Source organism: Barbus barbus (assembly GCF_936440315.1).
Source record: "Barbus barbus genome assembly, chromosome: 7".
NCBI lineage: Eukaryota > Metazoa > Chordata > Actinopteri > Cypriniformes > Cyprinidae > Barbus > Barbus barbus.
In genome coordinates this window covers 37,680,794-37,701,078 of record NC_136735.1, presented here as the reverse complement: position 1 = coordinate 37,701,078, position 20,285 = coordinate 37,680,794, and the positions used below count along the sequence as shown (strand labels likewise).

General features: G+C 35.4%; 2 protein-coding genes across 3 annotated transcripts in view; one reads left to right on the top strand and one right to left on the bottom strand.

Annotated features, from left to right (window-relative positions):
- Nucleotides 1–1,021: 1,021 nt before the first annotated feature.
- On the top strand, nt 1,022–8,399 carry LOC306872649 (methyltransferase N6AMT1-like). Of its 2 annotated transcripts, none has more exons than XR_013784427.1 (8): nt 1,022–1,107; nt 3,170–3,311; nt 4,372–4,458; nt 4,533–4,623; nt 5,692–5,812; nt 6,204–6,345; nt 7,289–7,384; nt 7,451–8,399. XR_013784427.1 is itself a non-coding variant. In XM_079421314.1 (8 exons), exons 2-8 carry the CDS (start codon nt 3,184–3,186, stop codon nt 7,489–7,491), a joined length of 669 nt encoding a protein of 222 aa, XP_079277440.1. In that variant the 5' UTR covers nt 1,022–1,107; nt 3,170–3,183; the 3' UTR covers nt 7,492–8,375. The 2 variants fall into 2 exon arrangements, 1 of the variants encoding a protein (XP_079277440.1); XM_079421314.1 differs by having other exon boundaries at nt 5,729–5,812; nt 7,451–8,375.
- The window catches only part of LOC306872648 (trifunctional purine biosynthetic protein adenosine-3-like), a 24,886-nt gene continuing 12,981 nt past the window's right edge, over nt 8,381–20,285 (bottom strand). Inside the window, exons 11-22 of the mRNA XM_079421313.1 lie at nt 19,863–20,097; nt 18,146–18,240; nt 17,573–17,682; nt 17,299–17,497; nt 16,718–16,969; nt 15,539–15,691; nt 14,373–14,576; nt 12,979–13,131; nt 12,779–12,909; nt 10,649–10,790; nt 9,882–9,997; nt 8,381–8,906 (exon numbers count right to left, since the gene is read on the bottom strand). Coding sequence (XP_079277439.1) covers nt 8,709–8,906; nt 9,882–9,997; nt 10,649–10,790; nt 12,779–12,909; nt 12,979–13,131; nt 14,373–14,576; nt 15,539–15,691; nt 16,718–16,969; nt 17,299–17,497; nt 17,573–17,682; nt 18,146–18,240; nt 19,863–20,097 — 1,988 coding nt within the window. The 3' untranslated portion in view covers nt 8,381–8,708. The remainder of the gene's footprint in view (nt 8,907–9,881; nt 9,998–10,648; nt 10,791–12,778; nt 12,910–12,978; nt 13,132–14,372; nt 14,577–15,538; nt 15,692–16,717; nt 16,970–17,298; nt 17,498–17,572; nt 17,683–18,145; nt 18,241–19,862; nt 20,098–20,285) is intronic.

Sequence of the window (20,285 nt, the reverse complement as noted above, 5' to 3'; positions counted from 1 at the left end):
TAATAAATAAATATGTAAATGATGTATAAATAATGTTTTGTGCTAACATTTTGAGAACATTACTAAAGACCAGATAAGTCTGAATGAACGTTATATTAATGGAAGAATGTTTGTTCATAACTTTGTCTAGTCTATACACAATTATATGGATATTTATATTACATTATCTGTATCTGGACATTATTCCCCTGCTGTCTGTGACCCGTGAGCAGTTTTTGGGTCGTGATCCACCTGCTTTAAAGCAGATTTCCAGTGAACTGTGTCAGCTTCTGCAGTGTTTCCTTCCCCGGCGTCTCTGCTGAGTTTAGAGTCAGTATTAATTCTCGATCTGTATTTGTTTAACACCTGGAGCTGAAGGCGTGAATGAAATAAGAGCCATCTGAAGGTGTTTTGTATTTATGGCTGGATTTACATGCAGCAGCACCTGGATGTGGTTGTCCTCCGGAGACTGACCAGTCCTGCTACGAGTCAGGTCAGATGATGTATTTATTAAGTATGATCCAGAATGAAGATTAAAGTGATATCGACTGATACTGGTGAGAATCTTGCCAAATGATGCTTTGAAAGTTTGAACTTGGAGGAAAAAATCAAGAGCCTGAAAGAAAAGCACACATAGACCAATGCTGCCCTCTATTGAGAGTTTAAGACATTGAGACGCATTATGTGTTCATATCTGGATAGGCAATATAAATATAACTTTTTAAAATCTTTTGTAACATTATAAATGCCATTATCATCACTTTTGATCAACTTATAGCATCCTTGCTAAATAAAAGTATTAATTTCTATAATTTATTTTTATCAAAACAAACAAACAAAAGGTTTTGAATGGGATAGAGTATAATGTTACAAAAGCTTTTTTTATTTCAGATAAATGCTGATCTTTGCATTTTTCTATACATCAATGAATCCCCCAAAAATGTACTAAACTGTTTTACATAATAATAATAATAATAATGTTTCTTAATATAGAAATATATTACAGTTTAACACATAGTCACATAGAAACTACGACTCCCATAATGCACTTGTGACAGTAACCGGAAGTGCTTTATACCGAGGCCACGCGCTGTTGTGTTTGAAAATCATGCTCTTGGAGCAGACAGGGTAAGAAACACCTTCATTATCATATATAATATAAAGTTTAGAATACATGACTGTATCAAAAGTGTAAAATATTATAAATAGCGATTACGAGTGCGCGCCAGTCGCCTTTTTACAAAAAAGGTGGTAATACCATAGTATTTCGACACATACCATACATGCTCTTTACATGTTAACAAAACAATACTGTTGTATTATCATGCTACTGTCTCCACCCTGGTGCTGTTTTTCTGTGTATCATGTAAATGTCACGTTACATTATTATAATAATTATGTTATGTACTGTGAGATGAATTTAAATAACCTCCATGTCCAAAAAATATAACAATGACATGGTACTGCTATGATAAAGTACCTTTTATAATGCATTTTTTAATGCTTCCCTATTAAAGTATCATGCTATGCTAAAGTGCCATAGTTTTTACCAAAGAAAATAAATAAATAATATTAAACATAATTATGACAAAAAGTCTAAATAATGAAAAAGTTGATAGTTAGATATATCAGAAATTTTATATCTGTCTATCTATGGAGTTAAAAGCTGATATTAAAACATGAGAAACATGATACTTTATGACATACTAAGTCAGGAATTTGTATTACTCTCTCCTTTCTCTGTTTAAAAAAAAAAGAAAAGAAAATACCATAGTAAATAAATGGTGATCACTCAGTGGAAAAGGCGCATCAGTATCAAACAAGTTAAAATATATAAAATTATGAAAAATAAAGTAGAAAATTATGATATAAAAACTAAATTATGACAAAAAAATCACAGATGAATTTGAGATACTACTTACTTTTTATGTCATAATTTTGACAGAATTTTAATGTTTTCCTATTAAAAGTAAGCTACCTTTTTAAATCATGTACCACTGTATTCTTTGAAGTGTCTTGAAAATACCATAGTACTCATTCAGTGGAAAAAAGAAAGTCAGTATCAATTAATATATATTTTCAAACAATATATATATATTGTTTGCATGTATATTTATATATGTGCTGTCAAACAATTAATCGCAATTAATCACGTGTGTGTTCTGTGTATATTTATTATGTATATAAATGCACACGCATGCATGCATATATTTAAGAAACATGTTATGTTTAAATAATAAATATATTTATATAAAATATAAATATGCATGTAAATACATATAAATATTTTCAAAATATATACATGCATGTGTGTGCATTTGTACAAAATAAATATACACACAACACATATATATTATCTAAACAAAAACTTATATTTTGAATGCAATTAATCGTTTGACTGCACTAATATATATATAGTACCAAAGTACCATAGTTCTGCCATCACTGTACCATGGTATCAGCACAGTATGTTCTATGCTGACTGTATGAAAGGACAGAAATTATTCCAGATGTTTGGAAGCAGGTTTATGTGACGGAGCGATGCATGTTCAGACGGATGCTGCTGCATTTATAGACTTCATTAAGACATTGTAAACTTCTCCTCTCTTAATCCGCTTGTTTTCAGAGCAGATTTTACACGCTTGGGGCTTTGAACATTCACACCATCGAGCGCTCCGGCGTGCCAGAGCTCAGAAAATAAATCCATAAAAGCCCCAATCAAGCCGTTTGCGTGTGAAACGACACTTAAAACCAGATTGCGACGGGTTCATCAGCGCGTGAGGGACATAAAATCAGTTCAGAAACGTGTGACCACCCAACCAGCAGAACTGGACCTTGTTTGTGAACCCCATCAATAACTTGCGTTGTTTTTCTTCCTAGGGATGTAACGATATCAAAATCTCATGGTACGATAAAATCTCGGTATGAAGTCCACGGTACAATATTTATTGCAAAGTTCAAAATTAAGAGCTTCAACCCATGTTCTTAAAGGGTTAGTTCACCCAAAAATGAAAATTAGCCCATGATTTACTCACCCTCAAGGCATCCACTTTTCTAAAGTTCCCCTCAGAGATACATTCATATAAACTCCTACTCTTATTTCAACCGTTTATTGTTACATCCCTAATTAATCGTGCAGCCCTATATCACGATATTGCTATAACCGATACATCCTTATTTTTCCCATCAGGCCTTGCTGCTGTCATGTACCCAACGCCCCTGTACGCTCCGGCCGGCCGAGACGCTTTCACAGACGTGTATGAACCGGCCGAAGACTCGTTCCTGCTGATGGACGCTCTGGAGAAAGACGCCGAGCGGCTGAAGGGAAGCAGGTGAAGCTGCTGGACTCTCGACTCGCTGGGCCTCATTTATAAAACATGCGTACAAACAAACTTGATCTCGGAGTGTGTGTACGCTTAAAGCCACGTATTACACAGTTCATATTTGTGACCACAAAACCAATTTCAAAATTTGGTTCTCTCCAGCGCTGGAAAGCTGATCCGATATTTATACGGGTCCTACTTTTTGCCGTATCATTCCGCAGACGTTTTCCGCATTTGTTGTTTATCCACCATCTCTATCTTTCTGTCACTCGGCTCGGCTGTTCATTGAATGCTGTCTCCTCCACATCATGAGTAGACACACCCCTTACTGCTGATCGGCTACAAGTTTGTTTTGGTACTAAAGGTTTTTTTTTTTAAATTACATACCCCACCTTTAACTGTTCAGACAAAGGAGACATGCAAAATGTGCGGTGTTGGGGAGTGTTTGGGAACCCCTGTCCTAGTGTGAGTACATGCTAAATCTAATAGCAGTTAGCACACCACAACTATAACCACAACAGCACAAACAATTATGAATGATAAAAATATTGACAGCCAATCAGTATCATTTCTGCTTTAAAGAGCTTGAGCATTTAGTGACAGATGACACAACTACTTAGAATCCACTAAAACAGTTATCTTTATAATTATCATTCTTGGTGTAAACAGGCCTTATTAGTGTTACTTCGCTGGATGGCCAATTTCAAATTTGTATTTAAATACATTTTGATGTATTTGTGCCCATCTCTGGGCGAGACTTATGTTTTATTAGCAGCTATAGGAAAATAACGAGAAGAATTGCAACGCGCAGTAAACGGTAAAAATGTTTGCATTACAAACCAGTGTGTTCATAATTAAGATAATACATTAAAATAATATGGTAAGGCACTCTGATTTGCAATATCAAGCAGCAAAACAAGCAGGTTTGTACAGCTAAAAATAGCTGGAAGCCAATGAGACCAGAAGCAAGACTCATAGAATTGACAAAAGGTCGTGCCCATTTTTACAGGAAGAATAAGGTGGATAAGCAACCTTTTATAAGCGAGGCCCACTGTGTGTCTCTGATCAGGCCGTCTGTGTGTCTGGAGGTGGGCAGCGGGTCTGGAGTGGTCTCGGCTTTCCTCGCGTCTGTGGTCGGGCCTGAAGCGCTGTATCTGTGAGTATAGATGGATCACGTCGGCTCTTCTCTGTTTGCACTAATGAAAGTCACTGGTTGTGTTTGTTCTGCAGCTGCACTGATGTGAATCCGGCGGCTGCGCAGTGCACACTGCAGACGGCTCAGAGCAATCACCTGCAGCTGCAGCCAGTCATCACCGACCTGGTGAGACACAGCCACTTTCTGTTATCTATAGACTACACTTCTTTTTTTATAATGCATTTTATTTTTTATTTTATTATAGTGTTTTTTATACTTTAAATTAGCTTTTAATTTTTATATTTTAGTTTTCATTGTCATCTTGGGAGTTGTATTATGTGCTTCTGTCACTGATGGAGTCTGGTTCCTCTGGCTTGCTCAGTTGGGGACTCTTAATTTCTAGCGATTATCGTCAACTTGATTTCACAGATACTATTTAAACTAAACTGAGCTAGACAATGACATCTCTGAACTCAATAATGAAATGCCTTTAACTGATAATTGAGTGTTTAATCTTATTATTATACATTATTGACACTCTATCCTCCAATTTGATACTGTTGAGTGCTTTGACACAATCTGTATTGTTAAAATACAAAAAGACTTTTGTCTTTTTTTTTCTTTTTAAGTATTTTAAGTACTATAAAACATTATATATATATTTTTTTTTTTTTCAGTTTTAGTTTTTCCATTTTAGTGCTTTTTCATTCATATTTTACTTTAGTTCTGCTTTATAAAAAAAAAACATTTTTTTTAGTACACACAGACACATACATATATATATATCGAAAATGAGTTTTAATTTTTATTAATATTTTGTTTTTGTTAACATTTGGGTTGTTATTGTTTACTAAAAATAAAAGGAAAGATGAAAACCATAAAACACATTTTCATTACTAGAAAACATTATAATGAACATTAACTGAAATAAAATAACATTAAAAGACTTTAAAAAATGTTTTAGCTAATTTCCAAGGCAACATTTCTCATTTTCGTTTTAACTTGATTTACTAAAAACAAAACAAAATAAAACCAGAGACATTTAATAAAAAGCAAAACATTTCTAAAACAAACATATATATATATATGTATTAGTAGTTATAGTTATATTAGTGTTGTAACACAATTACTAAAAATAACTTAACATTAAAAACAAATTAAATCTAATTTAAAATATTAACACAAACTAAAACAGTATATCAGTGCCACTTATTTCAGACGGGTTAACAGTAACAGCACTGTTTCTGTCTTCAGCTCCGGTGTTTGTTTCAGGCTCTCTGTCGTCTCACAGGTTCAGTGTCTTCTGCCGAGGTTGAATGGAAAAGTGGACGTGCTTGTTTTCAATCCGCCGTACGTCGTCACTCCATCAGAGGAGGTACACGAGTGAACGTGAAGCAAACATTGCCAACAGAAACCATGCAGAAACCAAATATCAGTCTGTCATGACATAGTATATTATTTTTTTTAAATGTATTATGTTCTCAACTGAAAAAGATAAAAAATTATAAATATGTTTTAATAGTTTAATTTTTTAGGTGTTTTTTGTGTAGTATTTGTTTTATTGAATTACAGCTTTATTTCAGTTAACAAAAACAAGTTTTAATAGTTAGTTTTCATTAACACTGGTCATTTGTGTTAAAAAGCCCTTTACTTTAGGTGAGCTTCTTCTGAAACTGCATGTAAGAGCTGCTCGATGATCATGTAAGCGGTGCATGTGATGCTGTAATGTTTAACATCATCATGTGTCGAGTGTGTTTGGTGCTCAGGTGGGCAGCCGCGGGATCGAGGCATCATGGGCCGGCGGGATCCGCGGTCGAGAGGTGATGGATCGAGTCTTTCCCATGATTCCACAGCTGCTGTCAGATCACGCCCTGTTTTATCTGGTGACCGTGTCAGAGAACGACCCAGGTGTGTTTCACTTTATTTTCAGTTAAAGTTTTAGTCATTTTGGTCATTTTTATTAGTTTTTTAAATTAGATTTTAGTTTATTTCATTTTAGTTATTTTAGTACTTCAGTTAAACTATTTTTTATTCATTTTTTCTTTAAAGAGAGAGAGAAATGTTGCTTTGGCAACTAGCTGAAATAAGTTTAATCTTTTTGTCTTTGTGTCCCTGCAGCACAAAAGCAGTCTTAAGTCTCTGGGGTATATTTATAGCAATAGCCAACAATTGTATGGGTCAAAATTACTGATTTGTCTTTTATGCCAAAAATCATTAGGATATTAAGATCATGTTCCATGAAGATATTTTGTAAATTTCCTACCGTAAATATATCAACTTCATTTTTGATTAGTAATATGCATTGCTAAGAACTTAATTTGAACAACTTTAAAGGAGATTTTCTCAATATTTAGATTTTTTCGCTCCCTCAGATTCCAGATTTTAGTTGTATCTCAGACAAATATTGTCCGATCATAACAAACCATACATCAATGGAAAGATTATTTATTCAGCTTCAGATGATGTATAAATCTCAATTTTAAAATAATCGTAAAAAAATAATAAAAAATTAACCCTTATGAATGGTTTTGTGCTCCAGGGTCACATATATGGTTTGCCGTCACCATTTACAGTTAAAATAATAATTTAAAAAAAGCTAAATAAATAAATTGTAGTTGAATTTGCAAAATAAGTTTGTAATTAAACTTGAAGTTAAAAGATAAAATAATAAGTGAATATGCAAAATAAATAACACTTAGTTTATTCTGAACTCATATAATTAACAATATTCTTGCTCTCAGTGACATATATGCAGTTTAAGTCACAGTTTGTAATTACATTTTAAATCTTTGATATGTTATGCATCAGTATCTGCACAGCTTTGATCTGGACTCGTGTTTGTGTTCTCTAGAAGAGATCGTGGATGTGTTGGGTAAGTCAGGACTGAGCGGAGAGGTGTGTTTGACCCGTCAGGCTGGACGCGAGAGACTCTCTATACTGCGCTTCAGTAAGTCCTGACTGATGTCCTGAGCTTCGTCCCGCCGCTGAACCTGCTGCGTTTGTTTCCATAAAGTCTGCTGGAGCTCAACAACTGGGTCACAAGAAGCTAGTTAGTGATTCCTCAGGGATCCTCGAGTGTTTGGAGTACATCAGCCGAGCCGGTTATGGAGCTGTGTGTTAGATTCCTGCTGCTTGTTTCATTCCCTCCATCACTCTTCTGAGCAGCACGTGTTCACTATCGAGGGTTAAACGCTCTTACTGACCCGCACTGGGATCCAGAGTGCATGCACTGCCAAGAATGCCTCTGTATTCAACTTGATTTGTTTTTTTTAAGTCTTGGTTGTTTTTGTTAGCTTCATTCATAAAAGTTCGATTTTACACAAACTGAGAGAAGAGTCAGCATAAACTATAAAAAAAAAATAACGACTGGATAAAATATACAATTATTCTAAAGATGGAAAAAAATAACCAGTTATTCATGGACTTCCCATCATACTCTAATATGAGTGGATATAGAAATAACTTTTTTTTATTATTATTTTGTAGGTGTTATAATGCCTATATAATTTTTTTATATACAATTTCTAAAAAACTATTATTAAAAAAAAAAAAACCTTTGGAATAAAGATGTTTTTGAGTTAAGTCTCTTCTGCTCACTGAGGCTGCATTTATTTGATCAAAAATACAGTAAGAAACAGAAATATAATTAGCTGCATTTTTGATTCACTCAATGGAATATAATATATATATATATATATTCCAAACACTTTGAACTGCGCTTTCTTCAAAATTTGAATGGATGAATCTTTTTTTTAAGCCTTAAATTGAAAGATGTGAATATTATTTACATTGAGGGTGATACAGTGATGCTTTCAAATTGTTGAACAAAAAAAATGCTGACGTGTAAACAGATGTATATGCAAACTAATATATCAATTCATAACCTTGGAGTTAACAGCAGGTCTGTATTTAAAGAAAATAAACAGGATTTCTGGGCCATCTCAGGGGTTTGTGTACTACACGACACCATGTTTAATGTCATCCGATGTGCTTGAAAACCTAAAATCTGCTGTTCATAAACGAGCGAGAACAATGTAATAATACAAACGATCAGGTTTGTCAGAGCAGTGCAAGTTTAATGCAAAGAGCAAATACTGATCTAGTTCTGTGACATGCAGAGAACGAAGCTCATCATCTCCAATAACTCTCAGGCAGAAGCAAATATTCCTCAACAGAGAATCTGATTAATACGCCTCAGGAATGCATTTCTGGAATGACTGGATCTGGAGTACACTAGTGTTATAATAAGCATTATATATATATGTGTGTGCTTATCCCTGAGTGCTCTGGCTCCACACGATCCTCCCGTCGTCTCGCAGCTTCACCGCGCCGCTGGACACCAGCTCTAGGGCTGCTGGGAAAGCGTGATGCTCCGCCTCCCGGATGCGCTCTGATAGGCTGTCCTCGGTGTCAGTCACCAGGATGGGAACCGCCTCCTGGACCACGATAGCTCCTGCATCCACTTCCTCCTGCCAAACCAGTCAAATTCACCATCATAGTTCACTCCTGGCTTATGATCATTAATCAAAAATAAATTAATGTAACGTGAACTAATATAACTGGAACAAAAATACAGCAGTCAAGGATACATTTCAATTCATTGCATTACATTTAATAAAGTACTAAAACAAGTATAAGTAAATAAATTAAAAAATTATAAAACCAAAAGTTGTAAAAAAACAAAATCAATCTGTAGACATTTAACTCTTTCCCTGCCAGCGTTTTGCTGATTTTCACTAAACTTTTCACTTTCAAAAAAATAAAAAGAAATGATTGTTTTATTCTAGCTTCGAGCGTTGTTTTTTTTTATCAACATTGAGCAAAATCTGGTCCCCACGTTTGGCAGGGAAAGAGTTAATAAAATCCCAAATAAAAGAATAAATAACCTAATTAGTTTCCTCTCTTCATCTTCATTTCTCATTTTTGTTTAGTTTAACTTCAAGTACTAAATCAAATAATTCAGTAATGAATTCATAAGAACTATGGCCATGGTATTTAATGCTACATTTTTAATGTGTTAAAAATGCTGCTCTATTATTGTGGCATCACTGATTTCAGATTGATCCATGAAAAATATCATGTAAAACAAATAAACTGTGGATTTATCACGAGACAACATTCATTAAAAAATGCCACCAGGGTTATTATAGTTAACTAAAACCATTTTAAAAATATATAAATACATAAAATAAAAAAAGTGTTACTTGAAATGAAAAACTAACTATAAAAAGGTTTCAGCTAGTTGCCAAAGCAACACCCCCCCCCCCCCCCCCAAGTAGTTTAACCTGAAGTACTAAAATCAAAAACTAAATCTAATTAAAAACAATAAAATTACTAAAACTTCCACTGAAATTAAAGTGAAAACTAAAATATTAGACTAAAATAAATGCAAATGTAAAACACTAAGAAACATTTGTGACTGTGAGTGATGAAGTGAGACGGACCGCCACGAAGTGCACGGTGCATCCGGTGACCCTGACTCCGGCCTGAAGAGCCTGTTTCTGAGCGTTCACGCCTCTGAAGGACGGCAGCAGCGACGGGTGAATGTTCAGCATCTTCCCTGATCAAACACAGAAAACACACCAAACCAGCAAATCATGATTTAATATACAACTCCAAGATAGAAATCATCTCATTTTTTCTTCTAAAGACATAATTTCTTCAGTTTTTCTGAAAGAAATAAAAATGAGAAGTTCAATATTCTAAAATAGAAAAGGTAAAAAAATTAATTGATATTTTTTTTACTTTCCTCAACAGTGTTATTTTAATATCATTAAGGCAATATAGTTGTATTTATGTTTTTAATGGAGTCTTAGTAATTTATTATAATTTTGGTATGTTTTAGTAATTTTAATTTTTTTTTCATTAGTTTGAGTTATTTTAGTACATAAAGTTACTAAATGAAATGGGAAATGTTGCCTTGACAACTGACTGACTACATTCTCTTTTATTTCAAAAATACATTTTTTTAATGGTTTTAATTTGATTACTATATATTATCATCATTACTATAGTAACCCTGGTCCTCAATGTCACTTGGCATCCTGTTAGTTCTTTAATGACATCATTCTGCAGGAAGTGACATCATTTTGGAGGGAAATCAATAGGTATTCTCAGTGGATCTGATGGTTGTTTTAGCTGGTTTGTGTCAATCTAAATCCAATCAACCGCAGAGAATGAAGCTCAGGTTGTCATGTTTTCTAACGCTCACCGCTCCACTTCTTGACGAAGTTTCCCGTCAGGATCCGCATGAAGCCGGCCAGACAAACCAGCTCCACAGCGAACTCCTCCAGGACTTTATCAATGGTGCCGTCGAACTCGGCTCTGCTGCCGTACTGCTTATGATCCACGACCTGACCCACAAAACAACAACAACACTCTTCTGTGTGTGTGCATAATACAGAAAGCATGCATTCATTCATTCATAATACAGAGTTTATTCTAATATCGAGATATTACTACAGTTTTATTTGTATAGTTATTTATGTCATATTTTGTCATTTTTACTACTTTGTTTTTTTTTTAAGGGGAGAAAACAGTTTTTTCATGCACCTGTGCTTGATTCTATGCAACATTTGAATCCCCCCAAAATTGTGAAAATACAGTGTTTTCTGTCCGTTCTATGCATTTTCTGAATTATGGAGTGAAAAAAATGAGATTCCCAAAATTCCCTCTGTAAAAACTTTTGAAAAAAAATTAAACAAGAATTTTGAAACTGCCGTCATCCAGTGTTTAGATTTTTGTGCTCGAAATTAGTGCATATTTAATTAAATAATGCATAAGTTGCATATCTAAACTTAACTGATTTTAGAAAACTTGTAATACAAACATTTTTTGCAAATATCCCTGTAATCAATCAGCTGGGTGAGTAAGGCAATAACTATTAGCTGGGTTTTTTACCCTATTCACCTGCAGTGTCTCGCCTTAAATATTTCATTTAGCTTTTTTTTTTTCAGTTTTAGTTATTTTAGTACTTAAACTAATTATATTTAATTCCAAGACAACATTTGCATTTTTCATAATCTAATATTTAATTTCAGCATTATTTCAGTTAAATGAAACCTGTTTTTTACAGTTTTAACGTGCATTAACAGCAGTGATATTTTTTAGTTTAAACTAGGAATTTAAACTTAGACAAAATGTCTATATAGACTTTATTACATTTCATTTATTTGTTTTAGTTCATCTAGTTTTAGTTATTTTAGTACATCAAGTTAATCTAAATGAAAATGAGAAACTTTGCCCTGGCAACTACCTGAAATAAAATAAGTTCTCAGTTCACAATTTATTCCAAGTATTGAAAATGTTTTATTTATTCATTTGTTGATTTGTTTTTGTGGTTTTAATTGTAGTTAGTTATAATAACCCTGCATCTGACTGAAGTTTAGAAAAATTACTCTAGAGAGCAGCATTTTGCTAAATACATGCACTATATTACATAATTAACCTGTTCTTCAATATTTAATGTATTTCTTTATTACAGCCACTATTTAAATATTAATATTCCAACAACAAATCAGGGTCAAAACTTAATTGAATCACTCAAAAGTGACATAAAAACTGCCTTATATACATTTTAAATTTGATTTTATATTATTATATATTACATTAATCTTTTTCAAGTTTACATGAGTCTTTAAAAATCTGATAAAAACTACGTTGTGTGCACAATGTTATTTGTATATTATATTATTATATAAGATCTGTTTTAAGTGTTTTATCATCAAATTTAGATGATAAAGATTCATTTTATTGATTTATTTATTTTTATAATTTATTACATAATTAGGTTTAATTAATTTCATAAATGTAAAATGTAAAGGCATTTATTGTCTAAATTTCCTGAACAATGTGTGTGTTATATACATACATACATGCATGCATATATACACACATTTTTTTATTATTATTATTTTTTTTTTTTTGTGCGTGTGTTTAGTTTAGAAAAAAAAAAATACTGTAGAGAGCAGAAATTTGCTAAATACAAGCACTATATTACATAATTAAAGAATTACATTAAATATTGAAGAACAGGTTATTACAGCCACCATTTAAATATTAATATTCCAACAACAAATAAGGGTCAAAACTTAATTATATCACAAAAAAAAAACTGCCTTGTGCAGTTTAAATTAAATTTTATATTATTATGCATTATTTTTTTTCAAGTTTACATATTACATTTTTACTGTTTAAATATGAGTTAATTAATACATTTAAAATGTACTCAATTAATTGATAATTTTTTATTATTTAAGAATGATTTGGTTGAATTAATTCTTAATTTGTTTTCGGCCTCAGTGAAAACTTGAATTAGGGTTCGAGTGTATTTGAGACAGACCCGCGTCTGAATGCCGGCCAGAGCGGCTCTCTTCAGTCCAGCGACGGCCGGTCTGTTGGAGATGACCAGCACGATCTCGGCCGAACTGGAGGGTTTCTTCGCCTGCTCCATCAGCGCTTGCAGGTTTGTTCCTGTCAGACAGCAGAGCATCAGAGATCACGTCTGTATTCACGTGTGTGTGATTGACAGCCGATACGCACCGGTTCCTGAGATCAGGACGGCGACTCTGGTCCTGCGGCGCGAGGCCTGTTCTCCGTGATCCGCTCTGTTCTGCAGAGCGCTGGTGTCCAGCGAGCGACTCGGACTGTCCTTTAGACTCCGCTCCAGGTTCCGGATCAGCACCGCCGCGGCTCCTGGACGCACACAGACACACACAATATTAATCTAATGTTGCTTCATTAACATTGCACTGCATGCTCCGTTAGTCAATGCATTTGCAAAAAAACATGAATACATGCATATCATGAAAATAACAAATCTAAGCTGAGGTCCAGTTTGAATCAGTCTGAAGACCAGGTTATAATTTCACACCACAATAAAGCAGAAATAAATACAATTTTATTTTGCTTAAAATAAAATTAAGATTTGTTTGCATTCATTATAATATAACATCTTAAATAATTAAATGACAAATAAATAACATTTTAAATTATTTTCAAATTTAAATACAAAAAGAATACAATTTCTCTCTCTATAAAACATTTGTTTATCATAATTACTTTTTTGCTATATATATATATATATATATATATATATATATATATATATATATATATATATAAAATACACAAACACACAAAATTATTAAATTAATATATTCTTAATAAATATAATATTAATATTTTTGTATAGCAATTTTTATAGCACTTAAAAATAAAAATAATAATAATATAAATTATTTAAATGACAGTTTAGTGCTCAGTTATGATGGAAATATTAAAATCTTATGTAAATAAAATTCCATAAAAGAAATGTAAAAGAAAAAAAAAAAAGGCTACATGCAAAATACTTATAATCAGAATTATTTATAATTAGCATTACTGAATGTAGGTTTTAGTGTGTCCTGCCGAGATGCATGTAGTCAAATACTGATTGATTGATTGATTCTTTGGGCATTACAGTACTTTTATATATATATATTTTTTTTTTAAAGGTTGAACAGTGCCTGAAATGCATGTTAATATTGAGATATTTAGATTTTTAGGGTCAAATAATGTGTTATTTAACCCCTAAAGCACTGCGTTTATACGTGAAGAAATCATTAAAATACGAAAGGAGAAAAAAAAAAAAAAAAAGTCTTACTAGTTTAGGAGTAAAATGTCCTTACACTTGCACAAAAAAATGCATACACAATTATATATCACTTATACATATTTAAAAACAAAATTATTAGTAGTTAAGACGGATGTGGTTTGTAACTGGTAAAATGTACCAGAATATCAATGTGCCTAATAATTATGCGCACAGTGTAAAATTGAAAAGCAAAAAAAAAAAATAAAAAAAAAATTGGGCTTAACTGACATTGATTGTCTGTATGTAGTCTGTATGTTTAGGGTGCAGTATGGCGGTGAATGCAGGCCTCTCCGTGTCTCACCGGGGGGTCTGTGGGTGAGGGAACCCACGATCCAGGCCTCCTCCTGGGCCTGCAGCAGCCGCAGCACCCGCTGTGCGTCCGGTTTGCTGACCACCAGCACAGCGCCCAGACCGCAGTTAAACGTGCGGCTCATCTCGTCCAGCGACAGACCGCCCTGCTGCTGCAGCCACCAGAACACAGCCGGGATCCTCCAGCGGCACGCGTCTGAAACATATCTCAATATTAACATGCATTTCAGGCACTGTTCAACCTTTAAAAAAAAATATATATATAAAAGTGATTACAAATAAAGTACAATTAGAAACGTTATTAAATAACAATAAATATATAATAAAAATAAATGTCCCAAATTAGGCCAAATTTTATAAGATCAGAGCTATTCTGATTATTTTAATTTATTCTATTGTTAAAAAAAAATCTTGATTTGACACAGCGGGACTTACACTGCAAGATTTTTATTATATGAATTATATGAGATCAGAATAAATTCATTAATTGTGTTTTTTTATTATATTACATATTCAATTGTGAAATGCAGACCGTGAGCCGAAAACTCATCACCAAACACCAATGACTTGTACATAAGGGTGCTGTCATTTTAGACACGTCCAAAACTGTTGCAACAGAGATGGAAATACAGTTTAATACATGAATTATGTTTCGTTAGTGCCTTCTTCTGTTCTAAAGAAGGGGGTGTCCCAACACTTTTGTTCTTATAGTGTCTGTACAAGTCATTGGTGTTTGGTGATGAGTTTTTGGCTCAAGGTCTGCATATAAAGTCACACCAGAGGTGTTCAGCTGGGATCAGGACTTGGCTTTCTGCAGACCAGTCAAGTTCTTCCACACTGACTCAATCAATCATGTCTTTTTGAACCGTGTCTTATACACATAGACACTGCCATGTTAGAATAGAAAAGGGTTCTGTCCAAACTGTTGCTATAAAATTAGAAGCACACAATTCCCAAGAATATCATTATATGCTTAAACATTAAGATTTGTACTCATAGAAATTACTAAAGTAGTCAAACATGTTCATTAGAAGGGGGTGCCAATACTTTTGGCAATATAGTGTGTGTATCAGTCACTCGGCAGGGGATTTTGATCCAGTGCTGTGTTTCTAAGCTCTTCCTCCCTGAATGATCAGTTAATCTGTGGATGTTGCTCACCCAGCTCCACGGCCAGCTCTGGCGGCAGAACGCGAGGGATGTTCTCCAGAAGTCCTCCTCCGGTGATGTGAGCGCAGGCCTTCACGGCTCCGCTGCGCAGGATCGGCTGGAGCAGGCGGCTGTAGATCTTCGTCGGAGTCAGCAGAGCTTCACCTGCGTGAGGACCAATCAATAGTGTTCATTCTGGCAGCATCTGTAATTTAGTCTAAAGGTCATTGCACACAGAGTCCGGAATTTTTGCACTTTAAAAAAAATTAAATACGACCTCACGTTGTGTCAGTCACGTTTACACACTGCCTCCGAATCAGGTTCGATTTTCTGCGTTTTCGCATCCGTAGCATGCATTTTGATAGGAAAGGATGAGGAATACGAAAAAACGCACGCAAAAACTCAGACTCAGTGTGCAATGACCTTTAGTCCTCTCTCAAATGTATGTTTTCATTATTATCATATATATGACCCTGGAGCATAAAAGCAGTCATAAGTCGCTGGGGTATATTTGTAGCAATAGCCAACAATACATTGTCTGGGTCAAAATTATCCATTTTTCTTTTATTCCAAAAATCATTAGGATATTAAGTAAATATCATGTTCCATGAAGATATTTAGTAAATTTCCAAATTCCAAAGGAACTTGTTTACATGCAGCGTGTCAATTCTGCACGTCATATAAGACTCTTTCGCTCTTTCTTTGCGTGTGACGGCGAGTCGTTCATCTTCACACCAGAGTTTACAGTGCATCAAATACAGGTGCATTTCATTCAGATGAAGTGAGGAGAAAAAATACAAATATATATCAATCACAGCTTGACGGAGAATGAAACTCTGAAGTGCTCAGTCAGAGTGTTCAGCGAGTGAAAATATATCTGTGCTAAACTACTTACTCTCCAACTCACACACTGGTGAGTAAAATCGGATAATTTTTTAGCCAAGTGGCTAATATTAGACATCATTTAGTCACCCAGGGTGAAGATTTACGAGTGATTTACTCGCAATGTAGAGGGTTGCATTTGTAAAAGAAGACCTTTTTTATATTAAAAACAAACAAGCAAGCCCTGCCCAGATTTAAAAAGTAACTCAAAAGTACCGCAACGCATTACTTTCCCAAAAAAGTAACTAACGCAATATTGTAATGCATTACTTTTAAAAGAAGCTTTCCCCAGAACTCAGGCAGACGTACCGATGGTCTGTCCGGGGCGTCCGAACGGTGCGGGCGAGTCGTGCCGCAGGCCGCTGCGCTGCAGGATCTCACGCACCAGACTGAAGCCGTTGCTGTGAAGACCGGACGAGGCGACACCGATCAGCAGATCACCCTCCGCGATGTCCTTGAGTCTGGGCAGAACGGCCCCTCGCTCCACGGCTCCGACACAAAAACCAGCCAGATCATACTCACCGGGGCCGTAAACACCCGGCATCTCCGCCGTCTCACCGCCTACACACACACACACACACACAGTTATTAACGTAGCACTGAGATACTATTATAAAATTTGTTACCATATCAATTTTTTGTCATTGTAGTGTGTGTGTGAGATCAGAATACATTTGTTACACAAATTAATGTAAAAAAAAAAATAATAATAATAATTTGAGTGATTAATATCTAAGTCTAGAGAGCAAAATTACTAAGTAAAAGCAATTTTGCCTGCATTGATTTCCGTTTGCATTTTATTATACAACTAATTTTCTTTTTAAAAAGAAGAGCTGTAAAGAACTGCTGTCATGTTTTGATTTCGAGCATGGATCTGTTGTGTTACTGACCTAGCAGCGCACATCCAGCCGTCTGACAGGCGTCTGCGATGCCGGCGATCACAGACGACGCGACTCGGACGTCCAGACGACCGCAGGAGAAGTAGTCGAGGAAGAAGAGCGGTTCGGCTCCTTGAGCGAGGACATCGTTCACACACATGGCCACCAGATCCTGACCCAGAGAGCCGTGGACGCCGCTCGCCTGAGCCACCTGTCAGACGAAAGCAGCACCGCTTCACCGTGATGTTCCAGCGCCACTGAAGCCAAAGTGAAACCAAGCACTTACCTTCAGTTTGGTTCCCACTCCGTCTGTCCCGGACACCAGGATGGGATCCGTGAATCCTGCGGCTTTCAGATCGAAGAGACCAGCGAACCCACCGAGCTCCACGTTACAGCCTAAAACACAGAACACAGACACAGAGAAACACAGTCAGAACCACACACACACACATATACATACATACCCACACACACACACACACATATATATATACACATACATACCCACACACACACACATATATAAGTGCTGTTTAGTAAAAATGTCCCCTAATATTTAACCATTGACTATAGCCATTAAACATTACATTATAATTAAGAGCTATCAATTTTAACATTTATTAGACTTTAAAAATAACTTCTAATTTAACTGAACTTAAAACAATCTTCACATAAACCCATTATAATAAATGGGTTTCAGAAATAATTTTTCGCATGAATATAATATTTTTATTTGATTATGCTATTTATTTTGCATTGGTTCTTTGTCTCATGGTGAATTCTACTTTTAGAAATCACTATAAAAATAAATTAAATAATAATTCTCATTTTTAAGACTGTTGGGATTTTGAGGACCGACCTGGACGAGAAGTAGCTTTGGCCAGAGGTTTGATCAGATCCACCAGTCTGTTCCCCGCTGTGATGTCCACACCGCTGTCCTTATACGTCAGTCCTCTGACAGACACACACAACACATGCCATTCACTAATAAAACTAGCACTGATCAAGCTCAAATATAACAAAACATCACTATTACAGGCAATTAGATAAATACATACACTTATACTTTCATCATTTATTTAGAAATCATAAATATTGCATTGGAAACTAACTGAAATACGTTTAAGTTGAAGAACTAAATTCACTTTAAACTCAAATAAAACTGAACGTTAAATAGAAATATTAAAAAAAGTTACTTGATCACTAAAACTTTGAAAAATGACAAAAACATGAGCATATAAAAATTGACGTTTTAAACATTAATAAAGTATTAAATAAAAAAGTAATTAAAATGAAAAATGAGCATATATAAATATTATTAATGCTTATCCAATGTAATTAAAATAAAAAATAGCATATTAAAATAAAGTATGACATTTTAATATGTCCTACATAAAATTATCAGTAATTTGCTCAGTATGCTCAATGAAAAAATTGAGCATATAAAAAATAAAATATTAAATTAAAATATTAGTAATTATAATTAAAAATGCATAGAGGTAAGGTGTTCTATGTAGTTGCCAAGGTAGGGTGTTTGGGGTGGTTGCTAGCGTTGGGTGTTCTATGTAATTGCTAGGGTAGGGTGTTCAGGGTGGTTGCTAGGGTAGGATGTTCTATGTAGTTGCTAAAGTAGGGTGTTTGGGGTGGTTGCTAGCGTAGGGTGTTCTATGTAGTTGCTAGGGTAGGGTGTTCAGGGTGGTTGCTAGGGTAGGGTGTTCAGGGTGGTTGCTAGGGTAGGGTGTTTGGGGTGGTTGCTAGGGTAGGATGTTCTATGTAGTTGCTAAGGTAGGGTGTTCAGGGTGGTTGCTAGGGTAGGGTGTTTGGAGTGGTTACTAGGGTAGGGTGTTCAATGTAGTTGCTAAGGTAGGGTGTTCAGGGTGGTTGCTAGGGTAGGATGTTCTATGTAGTTGCTAAGGTAGGGTGTTCAGGGTGGTTGCTAGGGTAGGGTGTTCATTGTAGTTGCTAGGGTAGGGTGTTCCGGGCTATTGCTATGGTAAGGTGTTCCATGTAGTTGCTAGGGTAGGGTGTTCTGGGCGGTTGCTAGGGTAGGGTGTTCTATGTAGTTGCTAAGGTAGGGTGTTCAAGGTGGTTGCTAGGGTAGGGTGTTTGCTAGGGTAGGGTGTTCAATGTAGTTGCTAGGGTAGGGTGTTCGGGGTGGTTGCTATGGTAGGGTGTTCCGGGCTGTTGCTATGGTAGGGTGTTCCATGTAGTTGCTAGGGTAGGGTGTTCTGGGCGGTTGCTAGGGTAGGGTGTTCTATGTAGTTGCTAAGGTAGGGTGTTCTATGTAGTTGCTAAGGTAGGGTGTTTGGGTGGTTGTGACACAAAAGTGATCTGAACAAACTCCTAACTCTAAACCAGAGCAGTAGTACTAGAGATTTGATTGCAGAAAATGCTACTAAATGAAGACAGAATACTGTATTTATGACTTTGTTTATTAGAAATATGTAAATAAATCAGACATAACACTCATATCAAAGGTGAATTGTTTAGTACACGTTAACATTCAAACACATATAGTTAGTGTTCTGCGGTGTCCTACAGTGTTACCCGGTTAGTGTTGGTTAGCGCTCACACACCTGCTGCGGCTGAGGTAAGCGATGGCACGGTCACCGATGTCTCGACGGTAAACGGCGTCAGGAAAGCTAATCAAAGTCACTCCTTCGTTAGCGCTGCGTAAGGCGCTCTCGAGGGTGGGCCGGACCGCAGTCACCGTCAGGACACGCCCACCACTCGTCATAACCCCGCCCCCTTCCTTCAGCGCAGTGCCGGCGTGAAACACCTGAATGCCCATCTCTGACACCCGAGACACACCTGAGGAAACCACACGATTATTCACAAGCACAGAGAAAATCCCTCGTGACGGCGGGTCACCTGATTATCACATCAAAAATTATCAGATCATTTGACAATTTTGTTCAGAATGTTAAAACCAAGCACAAAAAAAAAAATATTGGAAAAACAAAGACAAATATTTAACACATTTAATCAAATGTTGTAGT